Raw genomic sequence first — 18507 nt, forward strand, 5'->3', positions numbered from 1 at the left:
AACAATAAGTAGAAGGTAATAAAGATGTGGAGAAAAAATAAGAATGGAAAAGGGCATAAGGCGTGCTAGGGGACAGGTTCGACCTCCGGGGAAAGGTGCCATTTCAGCAAAGACATAGTGGAAGATAGAGAATCATCCGCGTGGGTCTCGGAGGAGTGGGGCATGCTAGGCAGCCTCAACAGCAAGTATATTATAGGTCTTGATGGAGGAGGATTCTCAGTATATTTAGGAAACATAAGGAGGTGAGTGAGACTGGAGGCGAGTGAGCAAATAGGGAAATGGTAAGAACAGTAAGTGATGAAGCTAGAAAGGTGACAAGGGGCCTCATCAGGAAGGATTTCTGTTCTTTTCTTTGAATGAGATAGGGGCTCATTGGAGGGTTTCGAAGCAGAAGAATGACACTATCTAACATACGTTTTAAAAGGTTCACTGCAGCTGCTCTGCTGAGAATAGACTAGGGAGGTTTGTGCCATAGTTCAGATGAGGTTTGATGGTAGTCAGAGGGGGAGGAAGTGGTACGATTCAGTATTTTTTATTTTAATTTATTTATTTGACTTTAAGTTTTTATTATGGAAAATTTCATTATGGACAATACAAAATTAGACAATGATACGATGAACTATTTTATTCCCATCACTCAGATAAAAGAGAAGTCATAGCAGTCTTTTTGTATTATTTTGTAGCAAATATCAGGTATTATATTATTTCGTGGATTCAGGATATATTTTGACAGGACTGCCAAGACTTGATGGTAGGTTTGGTACAGGGTAGAAGAAAAAGAAGGATTAAAAATCATGCCAAGGATTCTGGACTGATTGATGAGGAATACGTAGATTTCACTGAGCTGGAGGAACCTTTGGAATGACAAAGTATTGGAAAGGGGTTTGGGTTGGAGGAAAACAGGTATTTGGTTTTCTTTATAAGTTTTAGATTTTCATGGGATATCAGAGTTGAAATATCAAGTAGGAATTTGGATACATGATTCAGGTAATATGTCAGGATCAGAGATACAAATTTGGAAGATACAAGCATATTGACAAAATATAAAGTCCCAAGCTGGAAATAAAGTGATCTTCAAAGCGTAAGTCCTAGGGCAAGCCCATATTCACAGGTGAGGGATGTTGGGAGTAAAAAGTAAAAAAGCCTAATAACGAGTGGCCAGAGGGACTGGAGTTAAACCAGGAGAGTGTGTGTAATAAAACTCAGGGAAGAATGAGTTTCATGACTGGGGAAGTAATCGAATGTGACAAAATTTGCTGACTAATATAGTAATGTGAGGACCAGAATTTGACCATTGGGTTTAGCAACATGGAGGTCACTGGGGACCTTTGATAAGAGGAGTTACTGTGAAATACTAAGAACAGAATCATGATTAGAATACAGGATAAAGTTTCGGAGTGAAGTTAGACAACTCAAGGAACACTGCTGTAAAAGGGAGCAGACAATGGCGTGATGGAGGGAGAGCAGGAATCCAGGAAGCATCCGTTGACATGGGAATCACAAATGCCTCCTTGTATGCTGATAAACGTGATCCACTGGACTAGGACAGATGAGGAGGATAGAGAAACAGTAGCTGAAGTTTTGCTTGGGAAGAAGGATGGGATCTAGTGCATTAGTGAAGGTTTGACCTTATTTAAGAGCCTGAGCAGTTCTTTTAGAGAAAGTTAAAGAAAGATGGATTATATGCTTAAAGACACACTTGGGTAGATAAATTAGATATGGACGTTTATAGAACTTCCCATCTGACAGCTGCTATTTTCCAGGAAATTATTAGCAAGGTCAACTAAGAATGAGGGAAGAGGGAAGGTGTTGAAGATTTGAGAAGAGAGGAAAAGGCACGAAATATCTTTAGGAATGTGTGTGAGAAAGGCTGACTGATATACACAATATCTCTGACAGAATTAAGGGGCAACTTAAGATGAGTAGATGTGAATTTAAAGACTAGTCAGCACAGTTGTATATTTTCTTCCTGTTATATTCATCTATAAGAGTGCAAGTAAAGAGTAGGTAAAACATTGCATTGACTTGGGTTTGTTTTTGTCAAAAAATTAATATGAAATGAGAGACTATCAAACAAAACATTGGTGTTTATAATAATTGACCACAGGATTTTAGCTGTTTAACAAGAGAAGAAAAAGATGAAGGATGAGGAACAATGAAAACACTGTAGAATCAATGAACTATAGGTCCCTGTGGAATCAAAGGTTTGTTGTAATCATAGCCCTAAATAGAATATAGGAAGAGTCTGGAGAATCAGATGAAAGTATAATGTTTGAACAGAGATCATGGAGACGTTGCAGTGATTGGTGTTGACAAGGCCCAAAGTGTGACCTGGGGAGTAACTAGCCAAGGGGGGTGTGAAGGATTGATCCTTGGACTTGAAAGATAAGGACGATTTCAATAGATAAGAAAAGGATCCAAAGGTATTTTAAGTAGAAAACAGTGAGTAGTTAGAAAAATAAATGGTTCATATAAAAATAGCAAATTATTATTATTATTACTACTACTACTTACCATTCTTTGAACATCATTTTCAGCCTTTTTTGCCTATATTATCTCTGAGCTCACATTCTTCTGTGCCCCTCTGTTCTGCCTTTGTGTAGTGATTGACCTGGATGCTTTACTTGAATTCTTTCAATTAGTTCTGGGAGTTAGAATTTATCTTCCCTTTATCGATTATAGCAAAAAGATACTATTTGTGGGTTTTTCTTTTTTTAACATAATTAAATACACAAAATTAACATATCTAGTAAATAGTAGTTCCATTTCCAAATCCAGATATTTGGATTGTAGTGACATATTTTTAGCCACTACTGGTTATAGGAACCACATTCTACTTATATAGATGGATTGGAGATAGCCTTCTATTTAAAGGAGCTAGGAGTTATCGTGTGCATGCCTTCATATAAAAATTTTATATTTAAATTTAAGAACATTCACGTTTTTTAGCAGTGGAGTGGGTGATGCAAATTACTTCACAAAGATGTCTAGAGACAGTGAGGAAGATGGATTAGAAGGTGAGAAGCTATTTGTCAGAGATCGGGTAAGTGAAGAAGAAAACAAAATAAAGGGGGCACGGCTGAGTTGTGGCCAAGGTAGACCTGACAGGATTTGATGACTAATGGCCATGCTGAGAGGCAGGGAGGAGTAAAATATGACTTTTATTTTCTTTTTTTTTTTTTTGTCTTGATCAACAGGATGGAAGGTACTAACATAAACCAAGAAAAGAGATGAAACAATATATTTAAGGAGGAGACAGTGAATATAATTTTGGACAGGCTGAATTTAAGGTGCCTCCAGGAAATCCATGCAGATACACTAAGACAACTGGGCAAGAATTATTGCCTCCAGTTTTCACAGCTGTACACGCTGAGATCCAAAGAACTGATGAGACTGATCAAAAGGTCACAGAGTTAAGCAGGCACAGAAATAAGACTAAAACAAATGCCTGCTTGTTCATGGTAATGAATGATCTTAGGGAACATAGGCTGTATGTGTAAATGTATTTCTTCAATTTCATTTTAAAGTCAGGTCAAATTGTAAAAAAGAAAAGAAAAGAAAAGAAAAGAAAAGGAAAGGAAAGGAAAGGAAAGGGAGGGAGGGAGGGAGGGAGGGAGGGAGGGAGGGAGGAAGAAAGAAAGGAAAGGAACTGAAAATAGGATATAGTTTAACTTTTGCTGTGAACTAGGAAGGAAAGCATTTTGAGATACCACATGAGAGAACTTGTACTATTTCATCTGATTTTCACACTGCAGCATTTTGAACTAAACACTACTTTGACTATCCCAACAATTACTATCCTGTTCAAATCCTGAGGGGTTTCTAAAGATCATCCTTGTGTTTAAAGCACTGGCAAATTTGAAAGACCAGTAGCCATACACTTGACTCCTAGCTTCTCCCCACATGCTGTCTATTACGTGTTTCCCTGAAAATAAGACTTAGCTGGACAATAAGCTCTAATGCATCTTTTAGAGCAAAAATTAATATAATACCCGGTCTTATTTTACTATAGGACCCGGTCTTAATATAATATAATATAATATAATATAATATAATATAATATAATATAATATAATATAATATCCGGTCTTATAAAATAAGACTCGGTCTTATTTTACTATAAGACATGGTATAATATAATATAATATAATGCAATACCAGGTCTTATATTAATTTTTGCTCCAAGAGACACATTGGAGCTGATTGTCCAGCTAGGTCTTATTTTCGGGGAAACAGGGTAGCACTTCAATAGGCACTGGAATACCCGTGACAGCCTTCTAGTCTACTCTTCTTCACAATAATGAATGATGACAGCCAGTGTTAGGGTGAGCTCAGCACCCCAGACCTCCTATTTCTCCCTGCCCCTCTCGCTGTCTCCTCTCTTCCCCTTTGTTTTTCCCTTTCCCCTCTATACTCCCCCATGCTATTACCACTAAAAATTATTCCATATATGAGTATATAGATGCATAAAACAGCTTACATTTCCTTTGGCTGGTAAACTTTACAGAAAGTGAATGCAGTCCATATTTAAGGATGAAAGAAGCTGCCACATCCCAGAAACCCCCTGCCTACTGATGGGTGTCCACTTTAGACTAATTATATATCAGAGGAGGTTTAATATGGATGAAAAGATGTAAACTCAGAACTCAGCCAAGTCAACAGACAGACACTTTACAGAGACCCTAGCTGCCCTATAAAAACCTCATCTATTGAAGAACATGGTGATGATGTCCTCTCCCAGTGTGAGAGGCACAGGTAGGCAGGTCTGTCCAGTACATTTGTAAATATGTGTTCTCTGCAGAATCTAGGACTGCCAACACCAATCATATGGGTTTTGATAAATATTATAAAATTCATTTTAAACTATATGGAAAACTAGATATTATTTTTTTAAAAAAACTTTCTGTTATAGCACATCTAATATGTTCCGTAAATTATTCAAAATTTCTTCTGGTAAAAAATAAAATAAAATTATATATATATATATATATATATATATATATATATATATATATATATATATCCATAAATATGCTAACAGCAAAGTAAGAGAATTGTCACAGTGAGGAAACAGACCTGTAGAGCTGGTGTTTGCCTGAAAGTATATGTAAATATACACCCATCAATAGAAGTCTAGAGCTAGGATTTTTAGAAACCACCAGGAGAAAAGAATAGGTAACAAAGCTTGCAGATAAAGGAGGGTAAAGCGTCTGATTAGAGAATCTTGCATATAGCCAGGACCCTGAAAAAACAAACCTCAGTGGGTGAACTAGAAAATGAAATTAGCTTCATGAAAGAACTGGTGAATGAATATACATGCCAGTCTCAGCCTTAGCTTAGTTGGAACAGGAAAAAAAAATTCTCTGAGAATTCCTGCAGTCTGCATTTACTCATTTGAATTGATATGTTATGGCAGATAAAAAATGGCAGAAAAACAAATATTATTATACTTCATGTTCTTTCCACTAACCAATAAAATATCGGAGACTTGTTATGAACCAAATAAACCTTAACAAACATATTGTTTCCCATAGTCTCACTTTAGTAATGCCCATCCTCCCAGGAGAACATACTTTAAACCTTGGCTTCAAAACTTCCCTCAGACAGATTTCTAAGGACTGGAGTTAATAATAAAGAATTACCCAAACATGGAAGGAAACAAGCCACTGTGAGGAAGAGTCAACAGGAAAAAATCACAGAATCAGAATCACAAAGACTGTAGATATTAAAATGATCAAATATGAAATATGAAATAAGTGTAACAAATTTAAAGAAAGAAGAAGAAATAGTACACAGTTTATTCTTATCAAAGAAATTGGAACTTATCCAGTATCTATCTACCTTAGACTTATAAGTAAAACCTCAAAGTCTTAAAATCGTTAAAAATTTAAAGGGGAAGATGTTGAGAAAAATCATCAGCAACAACAACAACAACAGCAGCAGCAGTGTATTGTAATCTTGAAAGGACATACCACTCCCTTTTGCCTCGTCAATAATAATATACATATTCACAACAACTTCTATCAAATACTAGAAACTCTTGTATGATCTTTATATATGCAACCTAATTTAATCCCAACAAAAACCTTGCAAGGCATATATTATTATATCCTCTTTATTCAAGTGTAAAGTGAGGCTCAGAGAAGTTATCACATCGCATGATCTCAAGAAACTCCCTTAAGATCTCGTGATGTCTGTGCCAGAGTTGAGACTGCAGCCTAGCCACAGTGGATCTTTCATGCCCTGTTCTAGCAACATACAGACTAATTCTGTTCTCTGTTTATCACTTTGAAAATGATAAGTGAAAGTAAACTGGTATCATTCACGCTCTTGTGCCTTTTCAAGGAAGTGTTCTATAAATGCTTTAATTTGATTCTGTAAACAATTCTGCTTTAAACACACACACACACACACACACACACACACACACACACACACACAAACAGGCAACGGAGACATATTATCTCCATTTAGTAATGAGTGAAGGGTGCCAAATAGAGACTCCACATGGTCTCCGAAGTCCCTGCTCAGGATTTCCTGCCCCCAGGACCCCATAGTACACATCTAAAGAGAGGGAGGATTAGGTGAATTTTACTGGTAGCACCTACCTATTGTCACCTTCTCTGGAGAAAAAGACGGTGAAGGTTTGAATGTTCCCTTTTGCTTCTGCGGGTGGACGCCAGCTGAGACGGATGAACCGACTGGAAACCAAGACAGGGACCACATCTCTGGGAGCAGAAGGCAGGACACTGGAGCTTGGGATAGCTAAAGAGCAAGGAGAGGAAGCTGTCAGAGGCCCTGGTGCGATGCGTAGGAAACATGCAGGAAGACAAAACAGACCCATTAGCAAACAAAATGGCACACCTCACAGAGGTGCTAAAGGAAGGAAGAAACACAAGGGAAAGCAAAGAAACAGTAAATGGAATCAAAGGAATATTAGAATTTCTCGGAATTTAAAAAAGAGTGGCTAATAGCATATATGATTCTACTGCATATTTTTCCAGTTTCTATTACTCATGAGATCCATGACAATAAGAATAAATGTTCTGTTTAGGAATGAAACAGGGAAAAATAACCATGGACATTATTGATAAATGCCTTGGAAAACCAAGTAGGCATCACCAAACCTTATTCTACTCAGAGCCTGTTTATACTGTTTTAGATATAATTTGATGGAGCTTGTTTATGAATTTTCTAAGGCCACAGAAAATTTAAAGCTGTAAATTAAAGTCAATGAAGGCTAACAAAAAGTAGAAATGTCTCTCATGGGCTACTTGCTAATAATGAAAGGACAGAAAAAAAATTCTACAAGACAAAGATATACAATTGTTCCATGCTTGTGGAGTATCACTAGATTTACAGCAAAAATTAACAATTATTATTCATAAGGATAACTGAATCATCCACAACAGGAAAACTAGTTTTTCCAAACATTTGGGGCATTTATAATCGTACCAGAAGTTTTCTATTAAAAGTGTGTGTGTGAATTCATAACATCTTTGATGGATAGCTCTTTTCTTCTTGTGCGTACAAGTCCCCAAGTCTAGGGAACATGCGTTTCATCTGGACAGGTGATTGTTATCCCCAAATCACGAGAACCCATTTACCTACATTTCATCTTCAAACTGGTTTTGTAAGCCATTTTCCCCCCCTAGTTCTTATCAAAGGTAGTCTCTTTTCTCGCATTCGCATTCTCAAGGGGCTGGCTGAGTCTGTGTTCCTGCTCTGAACTAAACTCCTGTTAGCTGGAAAATCCATTTCGGGGAGGGTGAGTATCTCATTCCCCAGTGGTTCCAGAAACATTATCAGTATACAATAAATACCGGTTATACAAAGAAAGAGGTTTTAAAGAACCGCAGAAAGCTTTCAAAGTTATTTCGGGCCCCATAGAGTCTCAGCCGACTTCTTTACAGATAAAATTTCCCCTTGCTTTCTTGATCAGCACAGTACTTTAAATAAATGGAAAACTGGCAGCAAGTTAGTCAATCTTTTGTGGCAGAGTGGTAAGGGGAGGGGGAAAGACTGATGCCAGGATATGTAGCATCTCTCTCAAAAATATGGGTGATATTAAGCGTCTTGACAAACACCTTTGCTTCCCTACGCCATGGACAGCTCCAACAAGCACACTGAATTGATCCTGTCCCTCCCCCTTCACTGCCCACTCAGCCTGCTTCTCCTCCAGGGCAGCTTCACTCAGCGTGTCTCCATTGTCTTCTCAACTGTACAGCCCAGAAACCCAAAACACATCCCCTCTTCCTCACTCTTTCTCACTCACCCATTTCTAGAATTCTCCCTCCTGGACATCTGGTAAATCGACTCTATTTTATCTCCACTGCCACACTGATATCCATACCATCATTCTCTCTCACCAAAATTGCCACACCTGTCTTCCAACTCTTGTGCTTTCCTTCCATTCACCTCCCTCAACTGTGTTCTCTGCACAGCATCTAGAATAAGCTTGAAAAAAAGACACTGGTCATATCACTCTACTGTTGATTATCCTCCATGTCTACGCTTTACCTCAGGGAACCTCCAAACTTGTCCGTCTGCCTGGTATCCCGGCTCCTGTTTATGGCTTATCTTGGTTTGACCTCCTCCACAAAGAGGCCCTAAGAAAAGAACTTAGTGCAAGTACTCTATTTGGAAGGTAATCCAAGGAAACACCAGTGGGGAGTCGGGAAGTGAGACAGCAGGGAGAGAAGGCTAGAAAAAGTGAGTTATCTGGCAGTTATCACCGTGGGACACTGAAGGGCAACCCCACTGGGGACTCAGAGTCAGTGTCGCACAAGCCTCTGAGTGATCCATCCCTAAGGGAAGCAATTTGTGATATGTATCAACAACTCACCCTCCATTAATTGAGGGTGATTCCAAGGGCATTAACCTTCCTGCATAATAGTCTAGTGGGTTCCTTTTGCCAGAAAAATAGCACCTTTGGGCGGAGGGTTGCAGGTGTCCACAGTAAGCAGCATGCATTAGCTCTGCTCATTCAAAAAATATTCAAAGAACATCGATCCCATGCCAGCCTTTCTAGGCAGAGGAGAGAGTGGTGAACAGCAGATGAGGCCATTGTCCTCCTGCAGTTTACACAGAGGCTCCTGGCTTTTTGATGCTTCCACTGAGCAGGTTCTCTGTGGGCCGAGAAACACGAGCAGTTCCCTGGGGCCTCGGTACAAGCCTCTCCCACTCCGTAACAAGTCCATCTTGTTCACTTAACTCTTGGTTTAGCTTAGGTGCTATTTCCTTTGGACAGATTGACTCAAAGAATTTGCAAAATTTCTCACAGACAATAGTTAGTATCTATCATATAAAATATTGAAGACTCTTATTGTAAAATACGGCTCAACATGACAAATAAAAGAAACGTGCGTTAAAATAAAATCTTAAAAAGTCTATCTGAATGAATAAAGTCTATTAAAAACAAAGCCTGCCAGATTAGGGTGACTTTAGAGAATGTTAGTACCTAGTGTTGGCCAGGATGTGGCACTCTCTTCCACTGTCAGTTCCAGTTCGTTAAAATAATCTTTTTAGAAGTCAATTTGGCAAAATCCTTTAAAATAAAGAAGACTCATACCATTTGACCAAATATTCTCATGTCTATAAACTTATCGTTTAAAAAATAACAAATACCCCGTTTATCAATGCACTGATGTGAAATCATGGCACATTTTCTCGAAATATAATACCTACACATGTTCATTTTAAAGAAAATGGGATCCTTAACTGGACTTTTAGATCTTTTTTTTTTTTTTTTTTTTTTTTTTTACAAAAGACGTTTTTAAAAATAAAATGTGATCAAAAGATTTTTTGAAAATCTTTTGAGCATTTTCAAGAAAATGGTTTTTAAAAGAACAGGAGAGACATTTTTTAAATCCCTTTTGCCCCAAAGCACCTCACTTGTAGATGGTATCTCATCAAAACTAAGTTCGATTCTCTACCCATTCAGGAGCTGCCAACGAGAAGAGCAACGAGAGTCCACACACAGATGCTCTCCTCTCCAAGCTTCTGGGAGTGTCTTCTCACAGAGCTAGTCTAGACTCAGATGGCACAGATAAACTCAGAACAAAATTAATCACAGATGCTTTACTTTTATTTAAACAGTAGTAGCTATATGAAAAGGAAGGGACACATTTTTAACAAAAGAATGGCTCCTTATTTTATACAGGGGAATTAATTTTGTTCTTACTAATCCTCCATGCTTTCTCTCAACAGTAACTTGTCTCCATGGAAGGTCTCAATAAGGAACCAATCAGGACTATGTTCTTTGCTCTTGGAAACCTAATCTCCAGTCTGGCCCTAATCTCTCTGGCCCATTACTGTTGCCATGGTTACAGTTTCTTTATCTGTTGTCATGGAGAGGAAGAGGGGAATTTGCCACACTATAACATAGTCTTTTTTTTTCTTTTTTTTTTGCTTTGAAGAAACTCTTTATAAAAAATCCTATCATAGCAAAATCTAGGAAAAGAGGGTGATTTCTGAAAATAATATAAATGCCAAAAACAGATAGTTTTGAAACCAAAAACTAATAATAATATTTTATGATATCATTGCAATAGCCTTGGTAACAATTACATTATTGTGTTAATTTTTCTAAAAAGCCACATTCCCTCTAGATAATGAAGATTTTCTTTGTCAGATTTTTACTACACAGTATTTATGGGTATTAATTTTTCTCTGTGCTTTTAACAGTGCCCAACCTCCACTCTTATGAGGCATATGAAAGATGAGAAGATATATTCATAAAAACACAAAAATATTTAATTTGCATTAAACATCAAACAACCAATAGATTTATTTCCCTGTCACTCCCCATGTTGTTAAATACCCTGTACGCGTAGTCATCAGTTCAAATAGATGCTACTTTATTAACTGCATCTCCTTATTAGCTTGAAGATTTAATGAAAATAAAATATAAATCGATAACAGTAGTGAAATGATAGGAACATTTAATTGTCCTAAGGGCAAACATCTATTTCTTTTCTTTTCATGTTTTTTTTTCTTGTTGGTGTTTTTGACACCAAACTTTAGCTTTTGATGATCTAATGGAGAAATAAATAAAATTTAAATTTTGGTTAAAGTTTTTATAATTCACAAAGTAATTTCACAAACTTATCAAAAAGAAGCTTGGCTATATGTGGCTGAAAATTACAAAGAATAAAATTTTTATAAAGTTTCATGTTATTTTCAAAATTCAAAGAATTATGGTTTTTGAGCTAGTGTATTAAGAAGTTTAGTAAAACTAAGAAATGTGGATGTGGATTTAAAAAAAAATAGTAATTTGAAACCATTTTTTATTTTAAATTAATATGAGATAGGTGTCAATATCTTATTGAATTTTCATCTTTACATAAAATAATTTATTGAGTTAGTATCTAAAAATGAATAACCAATATTTAGTAAATGTCTATCAAGCTGATACTGTTATACTTGAAGAATTATTTACTTTTAGATAACAGATTTTGCCCCAAGAGAAGAGGAAACTAATTTGAAGACAGAAGGTATATACGTGTAAGACAATTACAAAATTTGAGACAGTCTCTTACTTATACATGAGTTCCACTCTAAATTTTTCGTAGGGTGGTTGTTTAAAAATCAGAACACACTTTCTCATGAAACCATTTCTATTTTCTTCCTAGAAACCTATTTAATTCATCATTTTCTAAACTACGAAATTGGAACAAACATGTATGAATTTTCTTTGGTAAAATCAATGTATGTATACAATCATTCATCTATTCAATATCCATGGAGGGATTACTATGTGTAAGGCACTGGATGAAGGCCTGTTTTAATCCATTTCCCAATTTCTGGGAGGAATGCCAGCTCTCGTAATTCTTCTTGCCCTTGCTTCACTTTTAAGGACCTATCTCCGCCCACCTCCAACATTGTGCCTCCCATCCCAATTCCACTTTCTCAGTTGTGACAGGTAGGGTGAGCCTCAAAAAAAAAAAAAAAAAAAAAAAAAAAAAAAAAAAAAAATCTAGGTGAAAGTCTCTGGGGGTAGGGAGCTAGGCTAGAGGAGTTTCCAAAGGCTTTAGTTGCGGACCTGGTTCTGCAACCTCTCAGCTACCTCTCAGGTCTCCACACTGAACTTGCTCAGTTCCCGGAAGACCTCATGCTTTCATCTCTGCTGCTTTCATGGGCTGCAACCTGAGCTGAGACACCTCCCTCCAATTGCTTTTCTGCTCTGACTTGAGATTCTCCTTCAGAATTCAGCTTAGGTGTCACCTCATGGATCCCACCCTGGCTTAGTTGTCTCTATTCTGGGCTTTCACAGGACAAGGATAAGCGGGAGTCCCCTCAGGACACTTCCTACACTGAACTGTAATGGTCTAGTCACTTTTGGTGTCCTATACCAAATAATATGCTCTGTATGAGGAGGAACCGAGTCTTAATTGTTCACCACTTGAATACCGAAACATAGCAGAGTGTATTTAGTCACATCCTAGGCTTCCAATACATTTTTGCAGTCTTAGCTAAAAGAAAGGCTTTGCAAATCTTTGCAATTATAACGATTAGACGTTGACTAGAAAATTCCCTTTTAGAACCCTCTAAAATGGGTATTTGAGAATATGTACAGATAGAAGACTGGGCTATTACTGCAAGCTGATTATATCAATAATTATTAATCTGTTAATAAATTACATGTAGATTTAAAAAAAAAAAAAACTGAACGCAGAATAAGGTTCCAAGGGAATGTATGAGGTTTGGGGTGAGAATATTTCATTTTGGATCAAATGGAGAGGGAAAAATGTTCTAGAAATCCAACTGTGCGTGAAATGATGTAGAAGCTGTGTTTATATAAAAATAGTTCCTGAGAGAAATAATGCTTTCATTAAGAAAGTTTTAAGAAAGTGAGACTGAAAAGCTGGTTTGGGCTGACCTGTGCATCGAGAGGAGCACCTGGGGGTCTGTTGTTACCAGTCTGACTCTTATCCTAGAACCATACATCAAAGAGACTTGTCAGGCTAAGGTTGTATGCTAAGAAGGATTACCCATGGCCATACTTAGATAAGATGAAAAGCAAATTCTGGAAGGTATTATCATATTGGCAAAGATAACTATATTTCTCAGAGTATGAAGTCTTTTCAAAAGACAAAATGAGAAGAAAAATAATATCTGGTAAATCGGTCAACCAACATATGTGTGAATGAATATTTTTATACTCAAATCTGTACATTGTATGTATGTAAAAGCATACATTTTATGCTTTTAAGGATTTATTTTCACTTTGTTTATTTAGGAAAGTATCTTTTAAAGAGCTTACCTAAGATAGAACGAAGACCACAGGTAGCTTGGGAGGTGGCCAGTCCATCATTTACATAATTACGGATTTCGGTAGAAAACCACAATTAAATAGAAGGGGGGTTGGATCCCTTCTCTGACACTCTATGACTATGTGACTTGAAAAATTATTTAGGTTCTCTGAGCATTATTTTCCACATTAAAAATTAATCCAAAATATTTAACATGCAGGGTTAAGTGATGATGAGAAGTGGATATTAAGGGCTGTTCACTGTAACTAGCATGCTTTGTACTCAATGAACGATTGCTATTACTTGTCTTTCAGATCCAGGGAGCAGAAAGTCTGTCTGTGCTGGTGCAGTGTCAAGATGCCTGGCTGGAAATCTAGAAACCCTGCTTGAAAGGCTTTGGGAAGGATTTGAGCTAAGTCTGACAGGTGAAGTAAGTTGGGGACACAGATGCTTCTTTTATGAAGGACAGGACTTGGTCACCTCAATATCTCTCCCTATTTCCTTATAGGTGACAGAGAAAAAGTCATGCTTTGTTTTCTCTTTTTATCACCCCACATGTCTGTTCCTACAAGAATTTACTTCATTTCAGGTCTCATTTCTTTCTCGGTATTTTCTTGCTAATCATTATACCCTTTCCACCTGTCACTATGCCAAGGCTTTGCGAGGTCATCTTTAATCATCTTTTCCATCAATGTCTCTTCCTGGCATCTTTCACCAACTGAAGGATAGCTATGCCTCTACCCAATCCCCAGAGCCCTTTGTTTCTATCCTTTCCCTTGAGTTTATATCACTGAATTCATAGTCGTTGTTTATAGCTTCTCCATGCCCAGGGACCCCAAACGTGCCATTTCAATCATTCCCCTGTCACCAGAGCTTCCTCTAGGGAGAAAGACTGACAGGCTGTGACATCTCCTCTCCCGTCTCTCATGTGCCTTTATCATCGTTCACCTATTCCCCGCCATATGGTGCTTTGTCCCGGGCTGCCATGCAACCCTCTTCTGTGTGCATGAAGAACATCTAAAGAACACTTGCCTTGCAGATACAGATGAGCATGGCAGGCTTTAAGAAGTAGTGCTTGTCCACAAAATTTTCTTTGGTAATAAGACACCACCAAATTAAAATAGCTGGCAAACTGTGTTGTTAAGAAAAAAAAAAAAAAAAAGAATTGAATCTGTGCTAGAGTTAATATTTTTTGACAACTTAATTTTTCCCGTTAGAAACTCAAGTAAAGGTAAGTCAAAGATAATATAAATTAAGTAAGAAGAAGTAAAGGTTTAAGCTACTCTCTTTAGTAACACAGATTACTAACAGATTACTAAACAGATCCATTTTAAACCCACTTTTATTGTTTGAGGCTACCAAATGACAAAAAAAAAAAAAAAAAAAAAAAAGGAGAAGAAGCGCCAAACACATACTAATGGTAAACTTCCAACTCTGTCCATGGGATTTGAAATAAAATTTAAATTTATTTATTTAAGGTTACAGTATAAGCAGAGATATGGGAATGCTCATCGCCAGGAAGTGCTAGTTTCAATGTCCTGAAAAGTCTCCGAGAATCAGAGCTTCACCAAATGCTATGTTCCTGATGGACAGGATGAGAACGGGGTGTGAGGAGGTACGTCAGGCCAGGACTGCATCCGCAGTAAATGGAGGTTTATTAAGCCACTGTGTGCACTGCACTTGGCTCCACCCCTGGCCACTCATCCTTGAATATTATAGCCACCAAAACAAATTAAAGGGAAATAAAAATAATAAAAGAGGATATAAAACTAAGATAAATTATTACTTATTCCAATTAAGTTTATACAAGTAGAGCCTTATATCACTACTAGAAGCCACTGCAAAACAACGCAGGACATAGAATGTGTTGGAAGCATGTTTCCTAGGATCTCTGTTTTGTATTGAGTTTGTCCTTCTGAGCAAACATACATTGGGAGGTTGGAGGGGCTGAGAGGGAGAGAGAGCCAGCAATTCATTCTAGTTCCCTTCATGGGAAATAAGATAGTGATTGAACATGGAGAACTTGCAACCACAGCTAAGCGATCACTCACGTAAGCTCATCTTTTCTCTTTTCATAATGTACTGCAGGGAAGGAAACGATAGTAAAGCTGTAAACCATACAAGTGGCTTATTGGCCTTAACTTAGCACTCATACTTCAAATCCATTAAGTACGCAAATAAAAAGAATAACTACCAGAGATGATTGATTATGTAATAAAAACACATTATATAATTATAAATTGTGGCTGTGCATCAAATGCCACTATTCTCCTTGGTCATTCTAAATAGATCTATATTAATTTCTACAGAAAAGATTTTTTTTAAAATGTCTTGTTTGATTTTAAAATCATTGTGTGTTGATTTAACTAAAGAACCATATCAATTTGAATTACAATTTGTAAATTTATTGAATAATTCAAAATAGAAATAGGGCATGTGAAATTCTGAAGGATAGGATTCATGTGTTCATCTACCATAATAAATGGATCTGTTTTAAGTTTGGTTCCTGGTTGTTATTACAGCTAAAGCAAAATATATGTCTGGCCTGCATTCGCACCATCACCAACAAGTAAGGGTTTGATGGGTGACATTTTTCTATGGAGCAAAGTGAAAAGAATCCTGGGATGCTATTACTGTTTCTCTGAAAATAAGACCTAACCGGAAAATGAGCCCTAGCATGATTTTTCAGGATGCTCAAATTTAAAAGAAGCCCTACCGTATTTCCCCAAAAATAAGACTGGGTCTTATATTAATTTTTGCTCCAAAAGATGCATTAGGACTTATTTTATATTATGAGCATTGTGAAAAAATCATGCTAACATTTATTTTCTGGTTAGGTCTTATTTTCAGGGAAATACTGTACGAGATAGGCTATATTGTCTTTCAATTCATAGCTAGGCAAATATTGTCTAGGGTGCAGATAGGTTAATCTCTAAGGTTGTTACTATTCAGATTCTATCATGCTAGGAAGCAACAATATCTTTCATACTTGTCTCTTTTCTTTCTCTCTTTTTCTTTTTCTACTTGTTTCTTTCTTTTTTCTCCAAAACTGATTCATCCAAATTTGAGACAGAATTCAGAACTCATGATCCAGTTCAGGGGTAACAGATGGCTTTCAAGATAACATAATACAGAAAAGTTTGGAATTAGGAGGTTAAAACAATGGAATTCTGTGGCAGATTCACTACTGATATCACCTTATTATAATGTCTACTAGCTCTGAATTTTTTCCAATGTCAAAACATTACATGAACATTACTCTTCTTTAAAATGATCATGAAGACAAAAAAAGAAATATATAGCAGAAGATATCCACAAAGTGCTTTGAGTTCAGTTCAAGACAAGTCTAAAAGTATAGAGAAAAATAAATGCCACCAGCCTCTGTCTTAACATCCTTAAAACATCAGCATGTTCCATATTAAGCAAAAACACAGATTGTCCTTGGACAGGAAGCCTCAATAGTGTTAGGATGAAAATTCACACTAAAAATATTTACAAATCTCCACCTAACAAGAGGTAGCTCTGACAGCAGTTGGGAATTCAAGGGCTTGCTGGGTTCAAGCCATGCTCCATCACTTACTCTCTGTGTGATACTAGATGAGATGCTTAAAATTTCTCTGCACTATTGAAAAGAGGGTCAGAAAAAACGAAGTCCAGAATAAAGTGTCCAGAAATGAATGTAAAAAGAAAAAGAAAGAAAATGAAAACCTGAAAACTGCTCAAGAAAATCAGAAGGGAATATATTATGCTATTGAATGGGGAGGAAATTTTAAGAATATGACTAAAACAGAACCCATGAAGAAAAATATTAAAAACATGACAGCATTGAAACTAAAACTTCTATATGGAAGAGTGTAATAAACGAGACTGGAATATAAATGCAAACTGAAACAATGTTTTAATAATATTGCAAAGGATTAACTGTCTTAATATGCAAACGGCTGTCACAAATCAATTAAACTAACCAAGAAAAGAAGGTAGGAAAAAAGGCAGTTAGAAAAGATGGGAAAGAATTATCACTATGTGTGACTTTTATTTCGAGATATTTGAAAATTCCTATTGTTATCTCCTCCTCAGAGTAATTATTAATTCCACCAAAAATATTCTTTTCACTATAATGGATGTCAACATTAAAATACAAAGTGCTCTGGCCTCCACCTTCAAGAACACAAACACTTGTTAGCCTTCAAATGAAAAAGAAACCATCATTCTCACACCTTTGGTTATGCAAAACAAAGAGAAAGTGATATATTAATACTATATTCCCAAGTAAATATTTTGACAAGAGAAAAAACAGTGACCTGTACAGAGTTCAGAGCTTGATGCCAAACTTACTGAAACATTTTTAAATTACTAATATGCAGTTTGGGATTCTGTAATTTATTTTGTAATAAACATGAAGCTATGGTCATGAAAGTTAACTACACTGGCCTCTAGTTTTCTCCCTACTACAGTTGTGTATGGACAGAGATCACAAAGTGATATTGAAGTAAAGTCAGTTAAGGATGACTAGACAATAAAACGAACAAACAAGATGAATTAGAGATGTCTTCTGCTCTCTCTGCCACCCAGGTATGTCATAACCCAAACGTGTAAATTACCTCTTCTGGGATCCAATTCTCTTGGGTACAGGTAAGGAAGGCGGAATCTGGGGACTGTAAGAGTTTTATTGTTGAACTCCCTCTGAGCAACCAACCTGTATCTCAAAGAAGGTGTCTTTTTGCACGGGCGCCAGCCCATGGTTATACTGCCTTCAACAATGATCTAGATATGCACTAGGAATTAAGAGACTGAGACATAATCATGCTAGATCTTAGTCATAGAATTGAGTGTAACTATTAAGAAGAGAGGTAGGGAGGCAACAGTAGGCTAGATTCAGTAACTTGCTTCCTGAGGAAAGAGTATGGAAAGGCAAAATAGTAACTTCATGGCAAACCCCTGGCAAATGTAGCTATTATGTTACCACGTGGTGAAGGTTATCATCCCTGGTGACGTCATGTGCTATCACATATCTGATATTGTGTGATGAGAAGAGCACTTCACCTCTGAGGTATTCTTTCCCCAAACCTATAACCTCAGTGTAAATCATGAGAAAAACTTCAGACAAAGCCAGGTTATGAGATAGTCTACAGGATAACTGGCCAATACTCTTTAAGACAATCAAGGTCAAGAAAAACAAGGAAAGACAGATGCCGACCAGGGAGACATGACAACTAAATCAGGTGGTATACTGCATTGGATCCTGAGACAGAAA

The 18507-nt window shown here is 36.9% G+C and overlaps 1 protein-coding gene across 3 annotated transcripts in view; it reads right to left on the reverse strand.

Moving 5' to 3' along the window:
• DCC (DCC netrin 1 receptor) overlaps positions 1-18507 on the reverse strand; it is a 1035569-nt gene that overhangs the window by 312256 nt on the left and 704806 nt on the right. For all 3 annotated transcript variants that reach the window (XM_074339962.1, XM_074339961.1, XM_019721869.2), the window contains exon 8: positions 6609-6765. In XM_074339962.1, the coding sequence (XP_074196063.1) occupies positions 6609-6765 (157 nt within the window). The remainder of the gene's footprint in view (positions 1-6608; positions 6766-18507) is intronic.

Source organism: Rhinolophus sinicus, linkage group LG09 (genome assembly GCF_036562045.2).
Source record: "Rhinolophus sinicus isolate RSC01 linkage group LG09, ASM3656204v1, whole genome shotgun sequence".
In the NCBI taxonomy this organism is placed as follows: Eukaryota; Metazoa; Chordata; class Mammalia; order Chiroptera; family Rhinolophidae; genus Rhinolophus; species Rhinolophus sinicus.